General features: G+C 40.8%; 1 protein-coding gene and 1 pseudogene across 2 annotated transcripts; both read right to left on the bottom strand.

The window, feature by feature from the left end:
- Positions 1-7,531: 7,531 nt before the first annotated feature.
- Positions 7,532-8,212, bottom strand: LOC145043760 (large ribosomal subunit protein uL24z pseudogene; annotated as a pseudogene).
- Positions 8,213-9,970: 1,758 nt separating this feature from the next.
- LOC145043759 (putative lipid phosphate phosphatase 3, chloroplastic) lies at positions 9,971-13,445 on the bottom strand. 2 transcript variants are annotated; one of them, XM_078992510.1, is made up of 9 exons: positions 12,933-13,445; positions 12,270-12,359; positions 11,972-12,193; positions 11,635-11,722; positions 11,278-11,387; positions 10,832-10,922; positions 10,546-10,734; positions 10,397-10,456; positions 9,971-10,272 (listed from the first exon to the last, which is right to left on the bottom strand). In XM_078992510.1, exons 1-9 carry the CDS (start codon positions 13,005-13,007, stop codon positions 10,130-10,132), a joined length of 1,068 nt encoding a protein of 355 aa, XP_078848636.1. In that variant the 5' UTR covers positions 13,008-13,445; the 3' UTR covers positions 9,971-10,129. The 2 variants fall into 2 exon arrangements, with proteins under 2 accessions (XP_078848636.1, XP_078848637.1); XM_078992511.1 differs by having other exon boundaries at positions 11,972-12,188.
- Between the last annotated feature and the right edge of the window lie 8,749 nt (positions 13,446-22,194).

The raw sequence follows: 22,194 nt of genomic DNA, 5'->3' as shown, positions 1-22,194 counted from the left end.
TGAGCTTCCTCCATCAGTGTGCTACGAGCTCACCCCGTATAAGGCACCCAAATCCAACCTCTAAAGGTCATAAGTCTCAAGCTATCTGTCACAAACTCGGATACCTATCCAATCACCCGCTCCTTCTTGTGGTTCTCCGGTCTCACGGCCTTCGCCTGGGCCTCTCGAATGGTATCCAATACCGAAGTCATCACTGTTATCCTCATGCATACATCCTGAATCAGGTCACTCTCCGCCTTGCGGCTCAGGGCATCGGCTACCAAGTTAGTCTTTCCCGGATGATACAAAATCTCACAGTCATAATCCTTCACCACGTCCAACCACCTTCTTTGGCGCATATTCAGGTTGTGCTGGTCCATCAGATACTTCAAGCTCTTGTAGTTTGTGTATATGGTACACCGAACCCCGTACAGGTAATGGCGTCAGCTTTTGAGGGCGAACACCATTGCCCCCAACTCTAAATCGTGTGTGGGATACCTCATCTCATGAGACTTCAGCTGCCTGGATGCGTATGCTATCACGTGCCCTCTCTGCATAAGCACTGCTCCTAACCCCGATATAGATGCATCACAGTAAACCACAAAGCCCTCCATCCCCTCAGGAAGGGTTAAAACCGGAGCTTCGCACAATATATGGCAAAGGGTCTCGAACGAGGTCTGTTGCTCGGGACCCCAAGTAAAAGCAACACCCTTTCGGGTCAACCTGGTAAGAGGAACAACTATCATGGAGAAATCTCTAATAAATCTCTGATGGTAGCCGGCCAACCCCAGAAAACTCCTTATCTCGGTGGGGGGTCTCGGCACCTCCCAACTCATAACCGCCTCAATCCTTGTCGGGTCGACCAAAATCCCATTCTAATTAACAAGGTGTCCCAAGAACTGGACCTCTCGTAACCAGAAATCACACTTGGAGAATTGGCATAAAACCTCTTCGATCTCAATATTCTGAGAACCTCTTTCAAATGCTCCTCATGCTGCTCTCTAGACCTCGAATACAACAAAATATCGTCGATGAACACGATCATCAAATGATTCAACATAGCCATGAATACCCAGTTCATGAGATCCATGAATGTTGTTGGTGCATTGGTGAGCCCGAAAGGCATCACCACGAACTCGTGATGACCATAACGAGTCCTAAATGTTGTCTTCTGAATATTCTCCTCACGAACCCTCATCTGATGATAACCAGACCTCAAATCAATCTTGGAAAACCAAGATGCACCCTGCAATTGATCGAATAGATCGTCGATCCTCGGGAGTGGATAACGGTTCTTGACCGTCAGCTTGTTCAACTCCCGATAATCAATGCACATCCGGTGTGAACCATCCTTTACTTGACAAAAAGGATTGGTGCTCCCCACGGCGAGTTACTCGGCCGGATAAACCACTTTCCCAACAGCTCCTAAAGCTGCGAGAATAACTCATGCATCTCTAGCGGTGGAAGGCGATATGGTACCTTGGCGATAGGTGCCGCCCCTGGAAGTAAATCAATACGAAACTCCACCTGCCTCTCAGGAGGCACACCTATTAACTCCTTAGGGAAAACATCCGGGAACTTGCTCACTTCCGTAACCTCAACGACAGAACTTGGTCTCTCAGTAACATCCCGCGTATTCTCCACATACGCTAGAAAACCCATGGAACCCTGTTGCAAACCCTGCCTCGCTCGAGAAGCCGAACAAAATGTTGACCCAGATCGGGTACCCTCGCCGAATACTATAAGTACTCCCCCACTAAAGTTTCGGATGGTCACCAGCTGACGCTCACAGTCGATCATAGCCCCGAATCGACTCAACCAGTCCATGCCCACGATGACACAGACATCCCCCATCGCAGTAGGTACCAAATCTATCGGAAACTCGACTCCAAAAATCTCAAGCACACATCCCTGGATCACATCAGTCGCAAAAACAGCATGCTCATTAGCTATGGAGACTCTCAAAGGTTGGCTCAACGCCTCACGTCGGATACTGATGTGACGACTAAATGCTAGGGATACAAAAGATCGACTCGCACCCGAGTCAAATAACACCAAAGCAGGCATAGAATTCACAAGAAAAGTACCTACGCATATCACAATATAAGCATAACATATCTCAATAATAGAATAAATAAGAGAATATACCGGCCACAACGTCTGGTGTTGCGTGGACCTCCTCCGCTGTCAACTGGAAAGCTCTACTGCGAGCCTTCAGTGCCTCGGCCTTCACTGGTCGATCCTCTGGAGCTCGAGTAGCGGAAGGCGCAGATCCCTGCGCTGATCCCTAAAGTAATTGCGGGCACTCGACCCTCTTATGGCCAGTCTGGTTGCAATGGAAGCAAACCGAAAATCCCTTGGGTCAATCCCTCTCGATATGCCCCTCCTTCCCACACTTGTAACACACATCTGATCTACACATCTCATCATGACTCTTGCCGCACTTCCCACCTGTGCGGCCCTTCTGACCTCCCGATCTCGAATTAGTTGGCTTTGCCCGCTTGGCCGTCGGCTGAGACTGTGTCGGCTGCCTATCTCTCCTCTGAGACTCCGCCTCCTCCCTGGCCTGAGTCTCCACTCCCTCTTCTGAGCATTTTCCTGGAGCTCGACAAATGTTCGGTATGTAGAATTCGCCACAAACTCAAGAATGTCTCTCCTCCAAATGCTCAGATACCGGCTCATACGTGCCTGCTCAGTAGACACGTGCTCGGGGCAAAACAATGCCCTCTCATGAAACATCCGGGTGATCACAGTCACAGACTCAGTCCCCTGCCTGAGGGACAACAACTCTTGGGCCAACCGTTCCCTCTCCACCAGGGGAATGTACTCGTCTCAGAACATAGCGGTGAACCTCTCCCAAGTCACCGCGCTAAGCTCTGCAGTAGTAAAGTCAGCTGTCACAAACTTCCACCAGTCCTTCGCTCCCAAGCAAAGCTGGTTCAGCGCGAACCGTACCCTCAGATGCTCCAGACAAGAACATGTGTAGAAACATCCCTCAATGTCATAGATCCATCTTATCGCGGCTATCGGATCCTGAGTCTCATCAACTTTGGTTTCGTGTTGCTGAACTCCCGGTACAGCAACGAGTCATCCCCCTGTGGCCTAGCAACGGCGACGGTTGTAGTGGCCACAGCAACAACAGCATCGGTAAGAGCAGCGTATCGCTCATCAAAGGTCTCAATCAGCGTGGTCTTGATAGACCCAAACATCCATGGTATCTCAGCTCGAATGGCTGTAGCCACCTCATCATGAATCATCCTGCAAATATCATCATCGCTAACACCGCTGTTCTCTGGGTTGTGGCACGTACCCACCATGATGTCTCTAAAACACAACACAAAAGAAATCAAAGACTCGCTCGAGTATTCTCACACTCGATCACTCAACTCTACTTGCTCTTTAGTACCCTAAGGATTCTTACTTAAGTACGATCCCTATACTACCTTCCACACCACATCAGTATTCACCCCAAGTCCTCCTCCTAAGATCCCAGATCACAAGTACTCTATATCTTGCTGAATGTAGACTACCCTCCAGTAGAACTCTCATAAGCTCCTCTCTGCTACCTACTCACACTCGAAGTAATTCATATTAGCAGTAATTCCTAGGCTAAGGCATCACAAATCAGGCCACTCTAGTCCTAAATATGAATACCTAGCCTAATCTAGCATGCATAACACACCTCACAATATCTAATAACACGTAACGCAAGGGTATTTTGGGAAATTGCGTTCGGGCGCTGACTGATTGTACACACTGCTCTTTTCCGCTCTTTTGGAATCTTTTACTCTTTTTAGAAAAATTGTTTCTTTTTGAAAACTTTCCTCAAATCCTCAGTTGAGATCCGATATGCCCGAATGTGTATCCGAATCCCTCAAACCAAGGCTTTGATACCAACTTGTAATGACAAAAAAAAAAATCAACTAAATTTTTCATTTTTATTCCATAAAACATGTCTCAACATTAATCCTCACAATCAGACAAGTTTTCAAAACAATTATTCAGATCCAGGATCCACAAACATAGCTCCATATCAAAAGTGTGTGTGTGTGTACAATCACGTCGGTGCCTTCCCGCGATCCTCTGGGGTACCTGAAACACATAACACAAAACACATAACACGGTAAGCACGAATGTTTAGTGAGTTCCCCAAAATACCTCATACAACATTTCGCCATTCGAGGCTATACTCTGTACGACCCTCTGGTCAATATGTCTCAGTGGGACCCTCCAGTCCCGTAGCTCGTTGGACCCTCTGGTCCGATCTAGCTCGTTGGACCCTCCTGTCCAGTCTGGTTGAAGACCCCCTGGCCTCGTAAATCGTTGGACCCTTCGGTCCGGTCAAAATAGCACACATCATACATAATCACAAAACACATAATCTCAAGCAAACATGTATGACCTTCCGGTTCACACATAGACTCAGTATTGTATAATGAGAAGACTCACCTCAAGTAAATTCGAATGATCTCGAACTCGAAACACTGATCTAGCCTCCGCCTAATCATAAACATAAATTATCTCTAATTAATAATGGCTCTCAAAGGCTAGACTAATCCCTTCCTATGCTCTCTTAGAAGGGTAAAAGACCATTCTACCCCTCCAATGGTCCAAAAGTCCACTTGTTAACTAATCCCTAAAAGTCAACGAAAGTTAACCCTAAGGAGTACGCGGCGCGTAACAACTCTGTACGTTGGGCGTACTCGGATGCTATACAGAATCGGGGACACTCGACCCCTACGTTGCGCGTACTGGGATTACGCCCAGCGTACGCCCAATTTTCACAATCTTCATAATTTTTGTTCTTAATCGATTAAGACACAAGCTCATATCCTAGATCTGGTCACTCTAATGCCTCTTAATCCATAAAGTCAGTTACTTTACACCTTTGCATGGCTTTAAAAGTCATCATCATCCGAATCACACCACTTCCTTCACTAAGGAGCTCATATCTCATGCATGGCTCACTCCTAACGTCCAAGATTGGATTTTAGATTGGATTTTTATGGATCTATATCACATTATACACTGAATATGGGTGGATCAAGGTCTATGGAGCTCCTTTACTCATAAAGTCTCCACCTTTAGGACAAAAACCCTAGAAATGGTCCATAATGCACAAATAAAAAAGGTTGAGAAAGCTCTGAGCTTTTTACCTCCAACTGATGCTCCAACATCAGAAAGCTCAGATCCAAAGCTTGCCTTCCAACTCTAGCTCCTTCAATAGCACCTCCTTCTCTTCAAAAAGCACACAAGAACACTTTCAAGCTCAACCACACTCACACAAGCTCTAGAACAAGGGTTAGGGTACACTTAGGGTTTTGCTCTCTGAAAATGGTGGCTAAAAGTGAGGCCATAACGTTTCTTATATAGGGCTCACCCCCATAATTAGGCTTTCAATCTGAACCTAGTACGCCCAGCGTACACTATGGTACGCCCCGCGTATTGGGTAGCCTTCACGTCAAGAACACGCTAATGAGTATACAGTGTACTCTCCCTTACGCCCAGCGTACTAAAAAACCATACATTCTTTTCAAGGACTAATTTTGACAACTTGAGGAAAGAAAAGGATCAAAGAGATATACCTGAATTCCGAGATGTTACACTTTAACTGTTTAAGTCTATTAAAATATAAGTTTAAAAATAAAGTCAAAATTAACAGACAAAGTTTAAACGAAAGTTGTAGAGCGTGTCAGTACCTACACGTGAATATAAAGAACATGAAAAACGGATCTCGTATGCAAAAGTTACGAAATTTTAAAGATAACTAATGTTTTGGATTAACCAACGAGTGATATGTGGCAAGATCTAGGCCACACCTTCTTATAGGAAATGTCGATTCCATTTTCTTTGTATAGAAGCTGCACAACATTACTACTCACCACTCTCACCAAAAGACCCTACAGCTACCTTGAACCGTATCTGAGAAGTAGTAGCAACCGAAAATGTTTTGGATTAACCAACGAGTGATATGTGGCAAGATCTAGGCCACACCTTCTTATAGGAAATGTCGATTCCATTTTCTTTGTATTGAAGTTGCACAACATTACTATTCACCACTCTCACCAAAAGACCCTACAGCTACGTTGAACCATATCTGAGAAGTAGTAGCAACTGAAAATTTAAAGCAAAACAGGAAAGACCACTACTTTGTCCATACTATCAGGTGCAACTTTCGATTTTTTTTTTTTTTTTTTCTACTGAAGGGTATTTTAGGTATTTTGTTTAAAGGTCATCCTTATAAAGTAAAACCTAAAAGTAGATGGCTATATTAGAAAGTAACGGACGGACGATTCTACAATAAGTAGTTATAAATTCGGTTATTTTGATAGGTAACGTCAACCCACAAAAGAATTGGGAAATATAAACAGATAATGAAAGACATCTCCGATGAATAAATGGTCGATGTGTCACCCATCTTTCAAATATGTGTTTTTTTCTTTACAATGTATGCAATTTTTTTCATGTTTTCCTGGCTTTTTGTTGATGTTTTTTCATGTAAGTAATGAAGTCTTCTTCCATGCATAAATAAATAAAATATACTCATTTAACATATTGTGATACACAGTAACACTAATTAGCATAAGCAACATACTTCTTTTTAAAAAAATCAACACACATTACAAAGAAATACCCTACAACTTGGAGATTCTTTTCTAGTTCTAATTAAAAAACAAACAATCTTTTTGTATGAATACATAAAAAATAAATAAATAAATAAATAAATAAAACTTTTAGTCCGTACATAAAAAAAAGACAAGACAAAAAAGACAAGACAGTTCCCAATTCCAAAACAAACACCACCTTAATCTCTGAATTTTGGTGAAGTTCCTCACGTTTACTTATACTTAATCTCGGATTTCTAGTGGAGTTCTCATAATGATGATATGTGTTTGATTTGGAAATCACAAGGACATGTAGTGTAGTGTAATGTAGTGTATAGTGTAGTGTTGTTGAATGCTATTTCAAAATTGCTACCTTTTAGAAATCATAAACATTATTTATGAACATTTGTCTTACATTTACATACAAAATAGTTTCATCACATTTTGAATTAAAAAAAATTTAATTTCTTACGGATGCAGAAGAGAATGGATCAAGAAAACATTTTGTCTATTATACTTAAATTTAGGCAAAACAAGCTAAGCTTACATTTTTTTCAAACTAAGAACTAGAAGCTAATTTTCTTTTATGTAGAAGTATCTGACAAAAAATAGTTGTAAGTTTTTAAAGTATATAAAATTAATAAAAACATATAACAAAAACTATCAAAAACTAATTGAAGGCATTCACAAAGGAATGGAGGTATCTAGAATTGATAACCTTCAACCAATTTGAGCTCAATAAGAACATTTGAGCTCAATAAGAAAGCATTCATGAATATCTCTGTTCCTAATGCTTCTATGGAAGCATAATTAGGCCAGTTGTCTTTCATCTGTAATCACTTTTGATACCATTTGAGCTCAATAAGAACATTCTTACATTCTGAAATGTTAAAATTATTCGAACATTCGACCTCAATCATAATCAGGAACAATAGAGCACACTATAATTGCTTCAAATCAAATTAACCAATTACTAGATTAAGTAAATCAAGTATGGATAAGTGCATTAAACAGATCAAATTCATAAAACCCATAAGTGTAATCCCCCAAAATCCTTATCATTATAGGAAAAAAAAAACAAAATTTGAAGAAGCATTTAATAAGATAATTGAAATGTTGCAAACCCTAATCGATCTCTTGAAGAGAAGCACCGGCAGCAACGTCATCGACTGTGAACTTTCCCTTCGACTTATCGGCGGCGCGCCCCTTGGCTTTCCGGTCAAGTAGCGACTTCCGATCCTTATCAAGCTTCAACTTGGTGACGACGACCTTTGAAGGATTGATTCCGACGTTCACTGTTTGCCCGTTAACTTTCTCACGGGTGATCCTCTCAATATGGATGACCCACTTTCGCCGGTAGACCTGAACCACCTTACCTTCACGGCCTTTGTAAGTTCCACGCACCACCTGCACCTCGTCGTCTTTCCTGACGGGAACTGACCGGACGTTGTGCTTGGTTCGTAGTTCGGTGGATAGCGGCGCACTCATCAGCACGCGGCGGACGCTGGATGGGGCGGAGAAGTGCGCCTTCCGGCACTTGCGGCGGGAGCTGGTGACTCGTGGGTTGTACTTCATTTTGAGCGTCTAGGGTTCTTGGCCGACGAAACAGATTGAACCGAATAGTTATAACTTATAAAAACGAGAGGTAACTAGGGTTTCATGCTAATTTACGAAAATAACCTTGATGTTTAGTCTATTTACAAAAACACTATTGCTAAATTGTACTGGTTTTTGGTTTTTGGGCCCCTTGGTTTTTCGTTGGTTTTTTTTTTCTTTTTTTTTTTTTCCTTTTAGATAAGAGCAACATGTTTTACGAACAAAATATATAAAGGTAACATGTATATGTAAGAAAAAAGTATATAGAAAAGTATTTGTGTTTTCAATTTTTCACTATTTTATCTGAAAATTTACTATTTTATTTTACTTTTTAAAAAACCATTGATTTTCATAAATATGTTTTTTAAAAAGGAATTATTGACTTGCTAAAGCCATGAGAATTATTTGGTTTAATTTATTTTTAATTGTGCGTTTATTAACCACATAACAAGTGCTTGCTCATCTTGTTGATATAGACTACCTAAACTCAGGGCCAACCCTATAGGGTGGGCAAGCTGAACTACCGCTCAGGACCCCTTTGAGGGTGGGCAAGGGTAAGACTTCAAATCTTATTTCAGTGAACTCTCAAGAGCTACAACCCACAGTGGCACCAAGTTTATTGTAGGTCTAGAAGAAATCTAGGGAGATACGAATCATTGATGAAAATATTCAGGTTTTCTTTATGAATCAGAGAGCAGATTGATTTTGTGATGGATCGTATTCATATCATGTTTACATTGTATTTTTCATACAATACTTTTAATTTAAAAAGATTTTTGGTGAGCTAAACTAAGATTATTCATGTCTTCAAAAAACTACTAACTATATCCCAATTCTAGCAAAGTTTGCTTGATAGTTGAACTTGACTTCATAGATGTTAAAATCCATAATCTTTACAAAGTTAGAAGTAGCAACTTGTTTTATTTAGTTGTATATACAACTTTACTCAACTAGTCTTATATAATAATATTTAATGAATTATTTAAGTAAATTAAATTTTGTATTTGTTTGTGCATAAGTGAAAAAGTGTGACCACTTTAAAAAAAAAGTGAAAAGGCGTGTTTGCTTGTTAGACCCCTAATATTCAAAAATTAAATTGGTCATTTTGGACGAAAATACCCTCGTAACTAAAGCCCATGTAAGTAGAATACATGCCATCTATTTTTGGTGTTACACCCAAACTAAGTTGTTGTTCTTGGTGAAGACATAAAACTTGGTTGCTTTTAAAGTATATCGAATGTTCCCTAAAACATTTCTTCATTATCCATAATAAAACTGTTTCTTTTGTTCTGCCATATGTATTCTTTCCTCATTTTATGTTTTTGGTAGTCTTTTAGGGGCTTTTTTTTTATTTTCGTTCCAGACCTAAAATATGTTTGGACCACCCTACCTAAACTAAATACATAGTATTTTTATATATTTAGATTAAATAATTGAATTGATTAGAAAGATAAAATAAGTATCGCATTGATATCTTACATTAAACATATGTTATTTAATAACTCATTAAAGATATATCAATTGAGTATAACAAATATTCTATCTTTTTAACATGTTTCTCAATTATCTCTACAAAAAAAATGATTTGTCAATGTCTCCCGGAAGAATTGCATCCTATAGTATCTTGAATATCCTTTACCATGTAAATGTTAAATAAATCACCTTTCTCTTTACCTTGTATCATAAAAACTCAAACTAAAAATATTGAATTTCTTCCAATTATTTTAGTCCACTCAAACAAACTAAACTTGACATTAGATTAAATAGCTTGATCATATATATGTACATCGTTGTACAATTAACTATTTACCCATTAATCAACGCTCCTTATTTCTTTGCAAACCAAACAAATCTTGTGGAAATCAATACAAACAATCATAACTATACCAATTTGTAGCAAAAAAATGAAAGAAAAATCTAAACTTCTAAACATTGAAAAATCTATCAAACTACCTAATGCCAATTTCAAGATCATTCAACCCCAAATCGGGATTATTATCCAATTCTTCAATTTCTTCAGAAAGCATGTTTGTTTCAACAATCGTAGGTCTAGACTCCTCTAAAGCCCGAAAAAATGCATAAGGTCCCCAACCTTCATTTCCAATCACGTTTCATTTTATTACAAATTTATGAGACAGAATTGGTAACTTTTGAAATCGTTTGAAACATATAAAAAGTTATAAAAGAAAAACACACACACACACATTTAACGATACCTTCGGCATGATACGGTGGTGCGAAAAATTGCAAGTAGCAAAATGTGGCCACGGTCATACCTGCAATGAGTAAATGACTATTTTACCCTTACGCTTTGGATATAACGTTGAATAACAAATGATTGTTTGATCAAGAGGTGTGAATTTACCTATAAGACCTCCGGCAAATACGTCTTGCCAATGATGCCAATAATCATCCACACGAGAAATCCCAACAAGTGATGCAACAAGTAAAGGCAAAAAAACCACACATAGTTTTGCAATGTGTCCTTTTCGATCAAACACTCGTACTTTTCCACATAAATATAGCGACAAAAATCCAAGACCCGAGAAAGACCCTGTAATAAAATTATAATTTATTAGGATTTTTATTGACTAGAATTAAAACATACGGATTTTGTTTTACATAAATTGAGGGACATTTGGTGCTCTCACATGAAGTATGTCCACTTGGGAAACTCTTGTGGCCTTCTCTTACAACTTTGCTATCGCCATGACATATTACGTTTCCTAATTGATCATAAAACTGAAAATAATCATTGTACTTTAGTAACGGAAATTTAAATTTATATATTTTTTTAAAAAAGGTAAATTACACTGAATGGTCCCTATGGTTTGGGGTAATTTGCACGTTTGGTCCTTATTTTTTTTTTTTTTTAACTTGGAAGGTCCCTATAGTTTGTTTTTGTTGCGCGCTGGGTCCTTGTCTTATCTAAAAAAATCAAGGGCAAAATAGTCTTTTTGGGTAAGATAGGGACCAAGCGTGCAACAAAAACAAACTATAGGGACCTTCCAAGTTAAAAAAATAAGTTAGGGACCAAACGTGCAAATTACCCCGAACCATAAGGACCATTCGTGTAATTTACTATAAAAAAACGTACATCTTTTCCGTCTGGAAAACATCGCCAGAAAAAGTCGGGGCGAGGTCGGCCAACTGCGTCTTTTATAGCATCCGTTATAACGCCGGTTATCAATACTGAGAATAAAATCCCTGTGTATACAGTATACATGATTTAATTTAATCTGGTAAGCTATAGTGTTACTTTTTTTTACTTAAAGTAGATAGAATGTTTCAATTGAAGAAGAAAGGAAAATAGGGTTTTCCCTTTTTCCTTTTTTGTCCAAACTTTTTACAAATTTTACTTTTCATGTATTCCCAAATATGTCATCATTTTCTCAAATATCTTTTAGACATCATTTTAAAAAAATAAAAAATAATAATAATAGCCTTTGGTCACCTAATGTGGCATGATGAAGATCGTAGACATCTCTTCTACGAAAATAGAAAGCCAAAAAGATAGCCAATGGAAACAATATTGCATATACCTAATCAACAATAACGAAATAAGATTATAATTTTGAATACTTGGTTTACACTGTCTCCTGGGAGTATCTGTAAATGTAAATCAGGTACACAGTGGCCCACTAGCTGGCTGACATAAGAGCCTAGAGCCCCACAAGAATCTCAATCCACATTGGAACTGAAACTTCCACACTGTTTAGAATCAAACCTCACAATAATCATTTGAAAATGCACATCCAAACACCGATTTAAACAATGAAAAGATTACTTACGGGAACAGACCAAATTGGAACAGTGTTATCCTGCAACGGGTACTTAAGATCGGTCATCATATCTTTTCCAACATAACGATAAAACGGATGGATACAATTTAAAACAATCATTAGAATTGCAAGTAGTATGAGAATCAACCAATCATGCATGTGAGTTTTTGCAACCATAAATCCATGAGATCTCATGGTATGAGTTCCAAGCTGTCCATTTCTCATTCTACTCTATAAAATAGGCCCAAAAAGAAGTTAGGAATAAAATCAAGAGAATGTATTATATAATAGTTTTGGTAAGTGGTACCTCAGCCTTCTTGTCATTTACTAAAGGAGAATAAAGATGATAAAACGGATTTGTTTCGGTTGAAATGTCTTGCTTCTTGCTTGATGCATTCTGTAGAACTTTAAAAAATCAGTCTTGGAAGTGGGAAATGATGCCATTATTGAATTGGATTTGGAAAATTTGGCTATAAATAAAAAACGATATAGATTGAATTGAATGTTTGAGCATCAATTTGGGAATATGAGTATCAATATGACTAATTATGAAGTAATAATTATCACATTTCCACTTAACTAGTGAGATATGATTCTTACTAGAGCAACAGAAAGAAGTAACCACGTGATTCAGTAGTTCAGAGGGAAAAATTTATTGTCTTTAACTTCATAAAGATCAAAATATTCAAGCATTAAAGCTAAGTGAAGTTATACAAGCTTGAAGATGGAGCTTAGATTTTGAACTATTTCTACTTGATTCCACTACTGTAATCTGCAAATTTCAGCTCGTAAAGTACGCATATGTAAGCTAAGGATCCAGGCTTATAATCAATGTAAGTAATTAATTACAACTAAAATCACAAGATTATGAAGAACCTTAAGTCTAATTGTACTCCAGAAGGAGAAATCAGGTAAGAAATCCATTTCTTCACACGTAGACAAGAAGAGAAAAAACCCTTAACAAACTCACCTGAGAGGTTTCTGCGGAATTCCTAGAATTGAAAAGGGATCTCAAACTCCACGAAGAAAATTGCCAATTACCCATCAGACACAAATCGAAGAATTATGCAAACAATGCATATATGAATGGCGTTGAATCAAATAAATGGTTAAAATTATGCAATAATGAGTGGGATATCGGGAAGAAGAGGGGGATCGAGACTCGAGAGAGAGGTTTTTGGAGCAACAAAAGAAATGATTGATGAACACTTGTTAATGGTAGTGAATTAGTAGAACTATAAAAGGGTATGGCCTGCGTCAGTTGACCTAGAAGTCATTATTACTAAATTGCCAGAGATTTGGATATTGATGATGAGGAAGCAGGGGGGCAAACCCATGTCGACGTGATGTTAGCTTCAAGATGTGTCACGTTGAGATGAAAGAAGTGGCGAGTACGTGTTTCTTTTTGAACAAATTCTGTTGCAGTGATGGAAATGGATATTTTGGAGAATGGAGATCGAGCGAAATTGATATTTTGCTTTCTAGTATTAAAATAGGGGTGATCGAACGAAGTCATTATTCCAAATTTATATATAAAGGGTGAAATATCATAATTTGACACAGTTCAATTAGCAACTGTTTTATATTTATTTTTGAAGAGTTTAAAAAAAAAAAAAAAATGATATCAATTTCGCTTTTAAGTTATTCATAAGTACTGAATGAGTATAAAAACAAAAATAATTTATTTTACAACAAAAAAATATTAAGGACTAAATGTGTACAAAAATATTAAGGACTAAATGTGTACAAAGTGAAAAATATATTATCCTATTAAGTCATTTTTACCGGCTAACCTAGAGTAGACGGTCATAAGGACTAAATGTATATAGTTTAACAAGTTGAAGGGGTAAATGTAGACGAAAAAGAAAATCAGTGACTAAATGTGTACAAATCAAAAAATATATTACCCTTTTAAGTTATTATCCCTGTTCCAAATTTATATATTATATCATATAATGTTTTAAAATCCAACTAGTTAGGACTGAGAACCAATGAACTTAACGGTTAAATTAGCATCGGTTTTATGTCTGTTTATGAATCGGAACGAACCAAAGAGTTTTACAAAAAAAAAAAAAAAAAAAAAAAAAAAAAAAAAAAAAAAAAAAAACTCAATTCAACCGGTGTATTTAAACTTGGACTTCAATGTTTGGGCTACAAAGTGTGGAGTATGTACTTAATACATCTAAAGTGAGTCCACCGTATTTGAAGCAAAATAGAGAGGGTTATTGTCATAAAGACACAACGAACTTATCGTTTTTGGTTTTAAATGGTCATTGAATTTTTTTTTTCTGTGTTTTTTAAGTCCTTAAACTAATAAATAACCTGTTAAAAAAGATAATAAGTTTTTTTTTTCATTTAGTTCCGGTACATGTTACATATAATCCATGTGGATTTGTTTTTATTTTATAAAAATGAAAGAATCCATGTTGGCATTTTTCTATTTTCACTCCTGACTTTTCACTCACATCTTACCTCCTCTACCCTCCGTCTCGAGCTCAGTAACACCAGAAATGCCATTCTAAACGAGCTTCCTCAAGTTCCTCGGTCCCATGCCTGAAATTCTCAACAAATCTAGATTTCCAGGAGTAGTGGAGGAGGATTACAACTACCACCCAAAGAACTTCTATGCTTCCTGTTTAATCTCGTGGGTTACACCTTCGAAGCCGACAACCCTTTCTCAGCCTCATTGCCACTATCACCAGAATCTTCACTATTCATGGAAAAAATCAAAACCCCCTTATCGGATGAGGTAGAAGAGGTACGAAACCAAGACAAACGAGACACACTACGACTTTCCTTAAGAACAACCCATGCTCTATCAAGAGCAGTTGTAGCATTCTTAATGGATCATAAGCAAATACGACATCTATTACCAGACATCTACTACTAGAGCTCAAAGCCTAACAAGGGGAACTCGAAGATGAGGTTTAATTACACATGGAAATGATGGGGTTCATAACATTAAGAGTGGGAGGCATACCAAAATTGCGTAACTGTAAAGCGATGACATCCGGCGACATTGAGGAAGAAAGTGAGAAGGAAATCTTGCTTGAACCTTAGAGAATGTAAGGTGCCTTTGGGGCTAGTTTGCTTAAACACTAGAGGGATAATATAGTGGATAAATGACACATGATAGGGGGTTACAAATCAAGGGTTCAAACGCAGCAGCTTTTGCATAACTCTCAATAGATCACCAGCAAATACGACATCTATTACCAGAGCTCGAAGCCTAACGAGGGTAACTCGAAGACAAGGTATAATTACACATGGAAATGATGGGGTTCAAACCATTAAGAGTGGGAGGCATACCGAAATTACGTAACTGTAAAGCGGTGGCATCCAACAACATTGAGGAAGAAAGTGAGAAGGACATGTTGCTTGAACCTTAGAGAATGTAAGGTGCATTTTAGGCTATTTTTGTAACACCCCGTTCTTAAAGTGTTTAATTATGAGTCCCTGAGATTTAAGAGGAAGCGTAATTCTAGTCCTTTTACGGAAAATGGGTTTCATCCGAGAAGGTTTCGGGCTGGTGGAAGTTGTTAGAAGCATTGGGCTTCTCGTCACCCTCGTATAAATCTAAAGTTATTTGGGAGCGGGTTTAGAGTAGAGGAGTTGCGGCGTTTTGAAGATGATAATTGATTATAGCCCTTTATGGAAAACGTGGAAAAGGTCCCATGCATGCATGGCATGTATGCTTGAAGTTGGCTGGGTACGCCCAACGTAAGCTGGACGTACGCCCAGCGTAGTGAGGGGAGTAATACGCGGGTGTTTGGGTGAGTACGCCCAACGTACTAGAGGTACGCCCAGCGTGCTCTCAGAAACCCCAAACCCTAATTTTAGGGTCAGCCACTATATAAGGAACATGTTGGTTCATACCTTAGCCTCCATAAGCTCACCCTTAACCTCAGAAACCCTAGAAACCCGTATTCCTTCCATTGTTGGGTGTGTTTGGCCTTTTGAAAGCTCATTTTGGCAAAAGAAAAGCTAGAAGGAGAAAGGAGAAATTGTCAAAGAAGAAGAGGAACGATTGGAGCTTGTAGATCTGAAGAGATATCATCCTTTGGAGCTTATTTGGGGGTATAAAGCTTCTTGCTTGCCATTTATTTTGCATAGATCTAAGTGTTGTGAAGTTTTAGCATCTTTCTTGTCCCAAAAGTCCTCATCTTGATTCATGCTTTGTTTTGGCCGAGATTATCTGTCCTTTCAGACCTTTGGAGAGATCTTGAGTGAGAAAAATGAGGTCCCAAGGGCTGTAGTTGTTCCATGTGTGAGATATATAGGTCTTAATGGATTAAGACCTTGGATTAAGAGCTTATGGACGTCCCAAGTGATAAAGTTTGAGACTTTGTGAATTCTAATCATATTTGGCCTAAGGATCCGAAGTTTGGGCTTAAGAGCTTAAACCATTAAGTTGTTAAGTGATGTTTTTGAGCAGCGAGGTTACGCCCCGCGTAACCTGTGAGTACGCCCCGCGTAGTGGGCCAGTGCCCCGATCCTCAGCTGTGACTCAACGTGTACGCCCCACGTACCAAGAAGGGTACGCCCAGCATACTTCCCCTTATTGGACTTTAATGTTGGACCTTAGAGTTTGGGCCATTTGTGGGTTGTTGGTTTATGGGCCATGTCTGGAAATTATGGATAGAGTATTTTGGGCCCAATTATTGTTATGGACCATTGGATCTATGCCCATTTGGTAAGGTGGGCCCAATTTGGTAAATTGGGCCAATATTGGACTTTGTATAAGATTTGGACTTTGGCCTTGGCCCGATAAGTGAATATATATATATATATATATATATGCTTGGCCTAATGGGTATTTGTGCTATGTGGGCTAGTTTGGGACTTGCAGTGAGTTGGTGATTCGAAAATCTGCTTCTTCAGTTCAAAGTATCGGCAATCGCGAGGTGAGTTATCCTCACTATATCAACAGGGTCTAAGGCACCAAGGCCGGCCCTTTATCGGATTGAGATCCGGGTATTTTTTGTTATGTTATTGCTTTGATATGTTTGCATCCTGGTAGTTAGGATGGTATATGCTAGTGACCGGTTAGGTCGGTATCCTGGTTAGGATGATGATATGTTATGTGATCTGTTTGATCGGCTTATTGACTGTGAACTGTTATATGATTGTATGTTTATGTGCACATGGTTGTTTGGACTGGATTTGGGTTGAGGTGGGTCCTAGTTTGTGCTGTAGGCCAAGATACCCAGGGCAGACCGGTTGTTCCGAAGGCCCAGCGAGTGGTCCGGATAGGCTGTAGGCCCCACGAGGGTGGACCAGACGTGACAAGGCTCGGAGAGTGGACCAGGCCGACTGAAGGCCCGATGCGGGCGGACCAGTCATACTGTAGACTCAGAGAGTGGACCAGGTGGGTTGAAGGCCCGGTGCGGGCGGACCAACCACACTGCAGACTCGAGGGACATGACTAGACTCGGAGGATGGACCCGGTGGACTGAAGGCCTGACACGGTGGACCAGTCACACAATAGACCCGATATGCCTGGCTGTTCTATGACCGGTTATGATATGACATGTTATATGTGTATGGTATATGTGGTTGGTATTTCGGGGGTATCTCACTAAGCTTTCAGGCTTACAGTTGTGGTTTAATGTTTTTCAGGTTCTTCAGGAGACCGTGGCAAGGTGAAGGCGTGATCGTACCGCTCCTCGTGTTTATGTTTTATGTTATGGTTCTGGGAATACTATGATAATAAATGTATTGAAAACCTTTTGTAATAACGTGATTAAAATGGGTTGTTTTTGAAAAGTTAAATTTTGTTGAAAATTTTGGTCGTTACAAGTTGGTATCAGAGCCTTGGTTTGAGTGAATTGGAGGAACATTCGTGTGAATCCAGTCTCAAATCAAGGAGAGTTTTTAAAAGAGAATTTAAAATGGTTTTCAAATTAAGTAAAAGGAGGATGCGGAGGTACGATCAGCCGGAGCCAGTAAGCAACCCCAAAATACCATACATGATATTTGTTTTCGAGCTTTGATAGAACAGCATGCTAGTACTAGGCTAGGGATCTTCAGGATTTCATGATAATGTTGCCTGTTTTATGCTGCCTGCTAGCCTAGGGTTTCATTCTGTATGAGATTTTCAGTGTTCCTCTAGGAGTGAGGATTGAGCATTTGCTATGCATATTTGTCACTAGGGTGTTGTGGTAGTACTTCATACAAATATGGGTAGGTGTGGAAGGTAGTATGGGCCTGTACTACTGAAAGCACAGGACCCATACGCATATCAGGGAAACCATGACCTCTAGGGTTGAGTTGGGAGTTGGTTCCCGGGTTAGTGAGAAGTGTCTAAGATTTTGTGGTTTATTCCAGTATGGAGATTTCAAGGCATGCTGGGAGTGGATCCGGGTCAGGATCGGGAGCAGGAGAGGGAGTTCCGGGCAGGTCAGTACCGCCCGAGGTTATCGGTCAGATGAGCACGTGCAAGTTGGATGCGAGGATTCGTGAGATCCTGCATGATGAGATTGCTGCGTTGTTCCGGGCTGAGCTGCCGGAACTGTTTGGGTCGATCAAGACCGCTATGGTGGAGTATTTTGATGAGCGCTATGCGGCTCTCACTGAGACGGCTGCCGCATCGGCTACAGCGACTGTAGCAATGGCAGGGGGAGGAGCTAGTAGAGGTTTTCAGTATCGAGACTTCGATAATACGAAGCCTCCCACCTTTGATGGAGTTCAGGATCCGATCGTTGCTATGAGATGGTTATCGGACGTGGAGGGGTGTTTCTTCATGTGTTCTTGCCCTGCTGATCAGATGGTGAGGTGGGCTCTGAACCTGTTAAGGCTCGGGGCAAAGGATTGGTGGAGATTGACCACGGGGTCATATTTGGATGCGCAGAGGGTTGTGGTTTCATGGGATCAGTTCAGAGAGATGTTCAGCACTCGTTATGTTCCGCAGGTCGATAGGGAGAGATTGGCTCAGGAGTTCCTTAAGCTGAAGCAGGATTCGGAGTCGGTGACGGAGATCACCAGGATGTTTACTGAGAGGGCGATGTTTTGCCTTGAGTTCGCTACGGAGCAGGCTCAAATGTTCCGATATCTGAGTATGCTAAAGAGAGATATCAGACAGTTTGTGTCCGCGCAGAGGTGCGAGACCTTGTTAGAGTTGCAGGAGGCTGCCAGGCGGCGGGAGTTGGAGATTGAGTTGCAGTTGCGTGAGCTGAGGCAAGCTCCGGTGCAGTCGCAGCCGGCATCGAAACGGTCCAAGACCGTTGATTCCCGGGTGGGAGATCAGGGCAGCCACGTTTGTAGGAAGTGTGGGATGGGTCACACCGGAGTTTTTAGGTCCGGTGGTGCATGCCGCAAGTGCGGAAAGGAGGGGCATTATGCGCAGGATTGTCGGTAGGCAACCCCGGGTTGGGATTTGAGAATCTGTTATCATTGTCATCAGGTTGGGCACTTGAGGGTCAACTGTCCATAGCTTGCTGCGGGACCGGTGCATGCTCCAGCACCGACCACTTTAAGGATCACGGGTAGAGATCAGTGTGGAGCGGAGCCCCCAAGGGCTTAGGGTCGTGCTTTTCAGCTTACAGCAGAGGAGGTCAAAGCAGTACCGGATGCAGCTGCGGGTATGTTCCTTTCTTGATATCTTGTTATCTTGTGATTATTGTGGAAGTATTATTATCTTCTAGTCTCGTTGTGTGGTTTTCGTTTTGGTATCCATTGTTCCTTGAGGGTTTGGTATGGTTATGGGTTAGTGTTTCGGGTTTTAGTTGGTTATCATTCGTGAGGGTTATTAGTGGAAATATGGCGTTGGTCTGAATGTCGGGTAGCATCTGCAGTCTAAGGAGTGGTTAGCTGAAGATTGAGTTTCTTTCGAGCGGGATGATCAGTGTGGAAATGTGATTTTGTGAAGGTTGCTAGTGCTAGTGGGAATCAGTCCGCGTGTAAGTGTTGGGTTTTGTGCAAGGTTGTTTTAGGAGGTTGGTGATAGCGACCGGTGGTCGATAGTCGGTTCCCTAAGTGGGGGAGAATTGGAAATTCTCCGGATGGTCGATAGGCATGAGAGATTGTTTAGCTGCTTGGGATTCAACAGTGTTTCTGTCAGCCGAGAGCAGGCTGGTATGAGTGAGTGGCAGGCGTGCGGGGCGGAATACAGACCTATGGAAGTGATTGTGGAGGGTTTGGGATCAGGATGGGATCGAGTATGTATGATGGAGATAGAGTTTGGAACCCCTAGAGGGCTAGAAGAGTATGCATAGGAGGATTTCCCGGAGAGATAACACGGAGTGATTAATGCTAGTTGAGCGGTCCGGATAGACTAAAGGCTGGTAGGCATACCAGTCAGGCTGAAGGCTCGGAGAACGCTCCAGCCAGACTGAAGGCCCTGGAGGGTGGTCCAGATTGGCTGAAGGTTTTGAGAGTGGTCCAGATTGGCTGAAGTCCTGGTAAGGAGGACCAGTCATGTTGAAGACTTTGCAGGTATTGTTAGACCGGTTCGAAGAAATGGGTTGAGTATGTTGTGATGTGTTAGCATTAGAAGATCTGGCCCCGGGTACTGATCTTGATTGGTGAAGGTAGTGCATGGACTCGAGAGTCCTTGCGAGCAGATTCAGAATATGTGTGTTGCGTGGATAGCGGTTATACTATAAGGAAGTGTAAATTCACGGAAGTAAGAGTAGCAGCGCAGAGTTATGATTAGAGTGGTCCAATTATGGTAATTGAGCAGCGTGATTGCGGCAGTGGTATGGGATCACATCCGGGTTGGATGGTTGCTGAGGCTCGGCAGGAATGCATGGATGGAATCTCGGATTTCCAGATAGATTTTGTTTTATGTGGTGAAAATTCATCCTGTAGGATGTTTGGAAGTTTCATCAGTGTATCAGGTTTTTCCTAACCCGAGGACACTAGAGCCAGTTCAGTGTGGTTATGAGATTGCGGTGGAGAACTCGTGGGAGTTGCTCTGAGGCTGAAAAATGTGTCATTCTGTCAACAAGAAAGCTAAAGTTGGGTTTCGGATTTCGATGGTCGAGTCTTGAGGAACGTGGTCCGGTGAATGCCAGGCAGTGCATTGCGGGGGTAGTTCTGGAGTAGAGTTATCGCAGGCTTCGAGGATGAAGCCTAATTTAAGTGGGGGAGAATTGTAACACCCCGTTCATAAAGTGTTTAATTATGAGTCCCTGAGATTTAAGAGGAAGGGTAATTCTGGTCCTTTTACGGGAAATGGGTTTCATCCGATAAGGTTTCGGGCTGGTGTATGTTGTTAGAAGCATTGGGATTCTCGTTACCCTCGTATGAATGCAAAGTTATTTGGGAGCGGGTTTAGAGTAGAGGAGCTACGGCGTTTTGAAGATGATAATTGATTATAGCCCTTTATGGAAAAAGTGGAAAAGGTCCCATGCATGTATGGCATGTATGCTTGAAGTTGGCTGGGTATGCCCAGCGTAAGCTGGACGTACGCCCAACGTAGTGAGGGGAGTAATACGCGGGTGTTTGGGTGAGTACGCCCAGCGTACTCTCAGAAACCCCAAACCCTAATTTTAGGGTCATCCACTATATAAGGAACATGTTGATTCATACCTTAGCCTCCATAAGCTCACCCTTGACCTCAGAAACCCTAGAAACCCGTATTCCCTCCATTGTTGGGTGTGTTTGGCCTTTTGAAGGCTCATTTTGGCAAAAGAAAAGCTAGAAGGAGAAAGGAGAAATTGTCAAAGAAGAAGAGGAACGATTGGAGCTTGTAGATCTGAAGAGATATCATCCTTTGGAGCTTATTTGAGGTATAAAGCTTCTTGCTTGCCATTTATTTTGCATAGATCTAAGTGTTGTGAAGTTTTAGCATCTTTCTTGTCCCAAAAGTCCTCATCTTGATTCATGCTTTGTTTTGGCCGAGATTATCTGTCCTTTCAGACCTTTGGAGAGGTCTTGAGTGAGAAAAATGAGGTCCCAAGGGCTGTTGTTGTTCCATCATTAAGACCTTGGATTAAGAGCTTATGGACGTCCCAAGTGATAAAGTTTGAGACTTTGTGAATTTTAATCATATTTGGCCTAAGGATCCGAAGTTTGGGCTTAAGAGCTTAAACCATTAAGTCGTTAAGTGATGTTTTTGAGCAGCGAGGTTACGCCCCGCGTAGCGGGCCAGTGCCCCGATCCTCAACTGTGACTCAACATGTACGCCCCGCATACCAAGAAGGGTACGCCCAGCGTACTTCCCCTGATTGGACTTTAATGTTGGACCTTAGAGTTTGGGCTATTTGTGGGTTGTTGGTTTATGGGCCATG

The sequence above is a fragment of the Lactuca saligna genome, chromosome 4 (genome assembly GCF_052625555.1).
Source record: "Lactuca saligna cultivar CGN05327 chromosome 4, ASM5262555v1, whole genome shotgun sequence".
Classification (NCBI taxonomy): Eukaryota; Viridiplantae; Streptophyta; class Magnoliopsida; order Asterales; family Asteraceae; genus Lactuca; species Lactuca saligna.
This window is presented reverse-complemented; position numbering and strand designations above follow the sequence as displayed.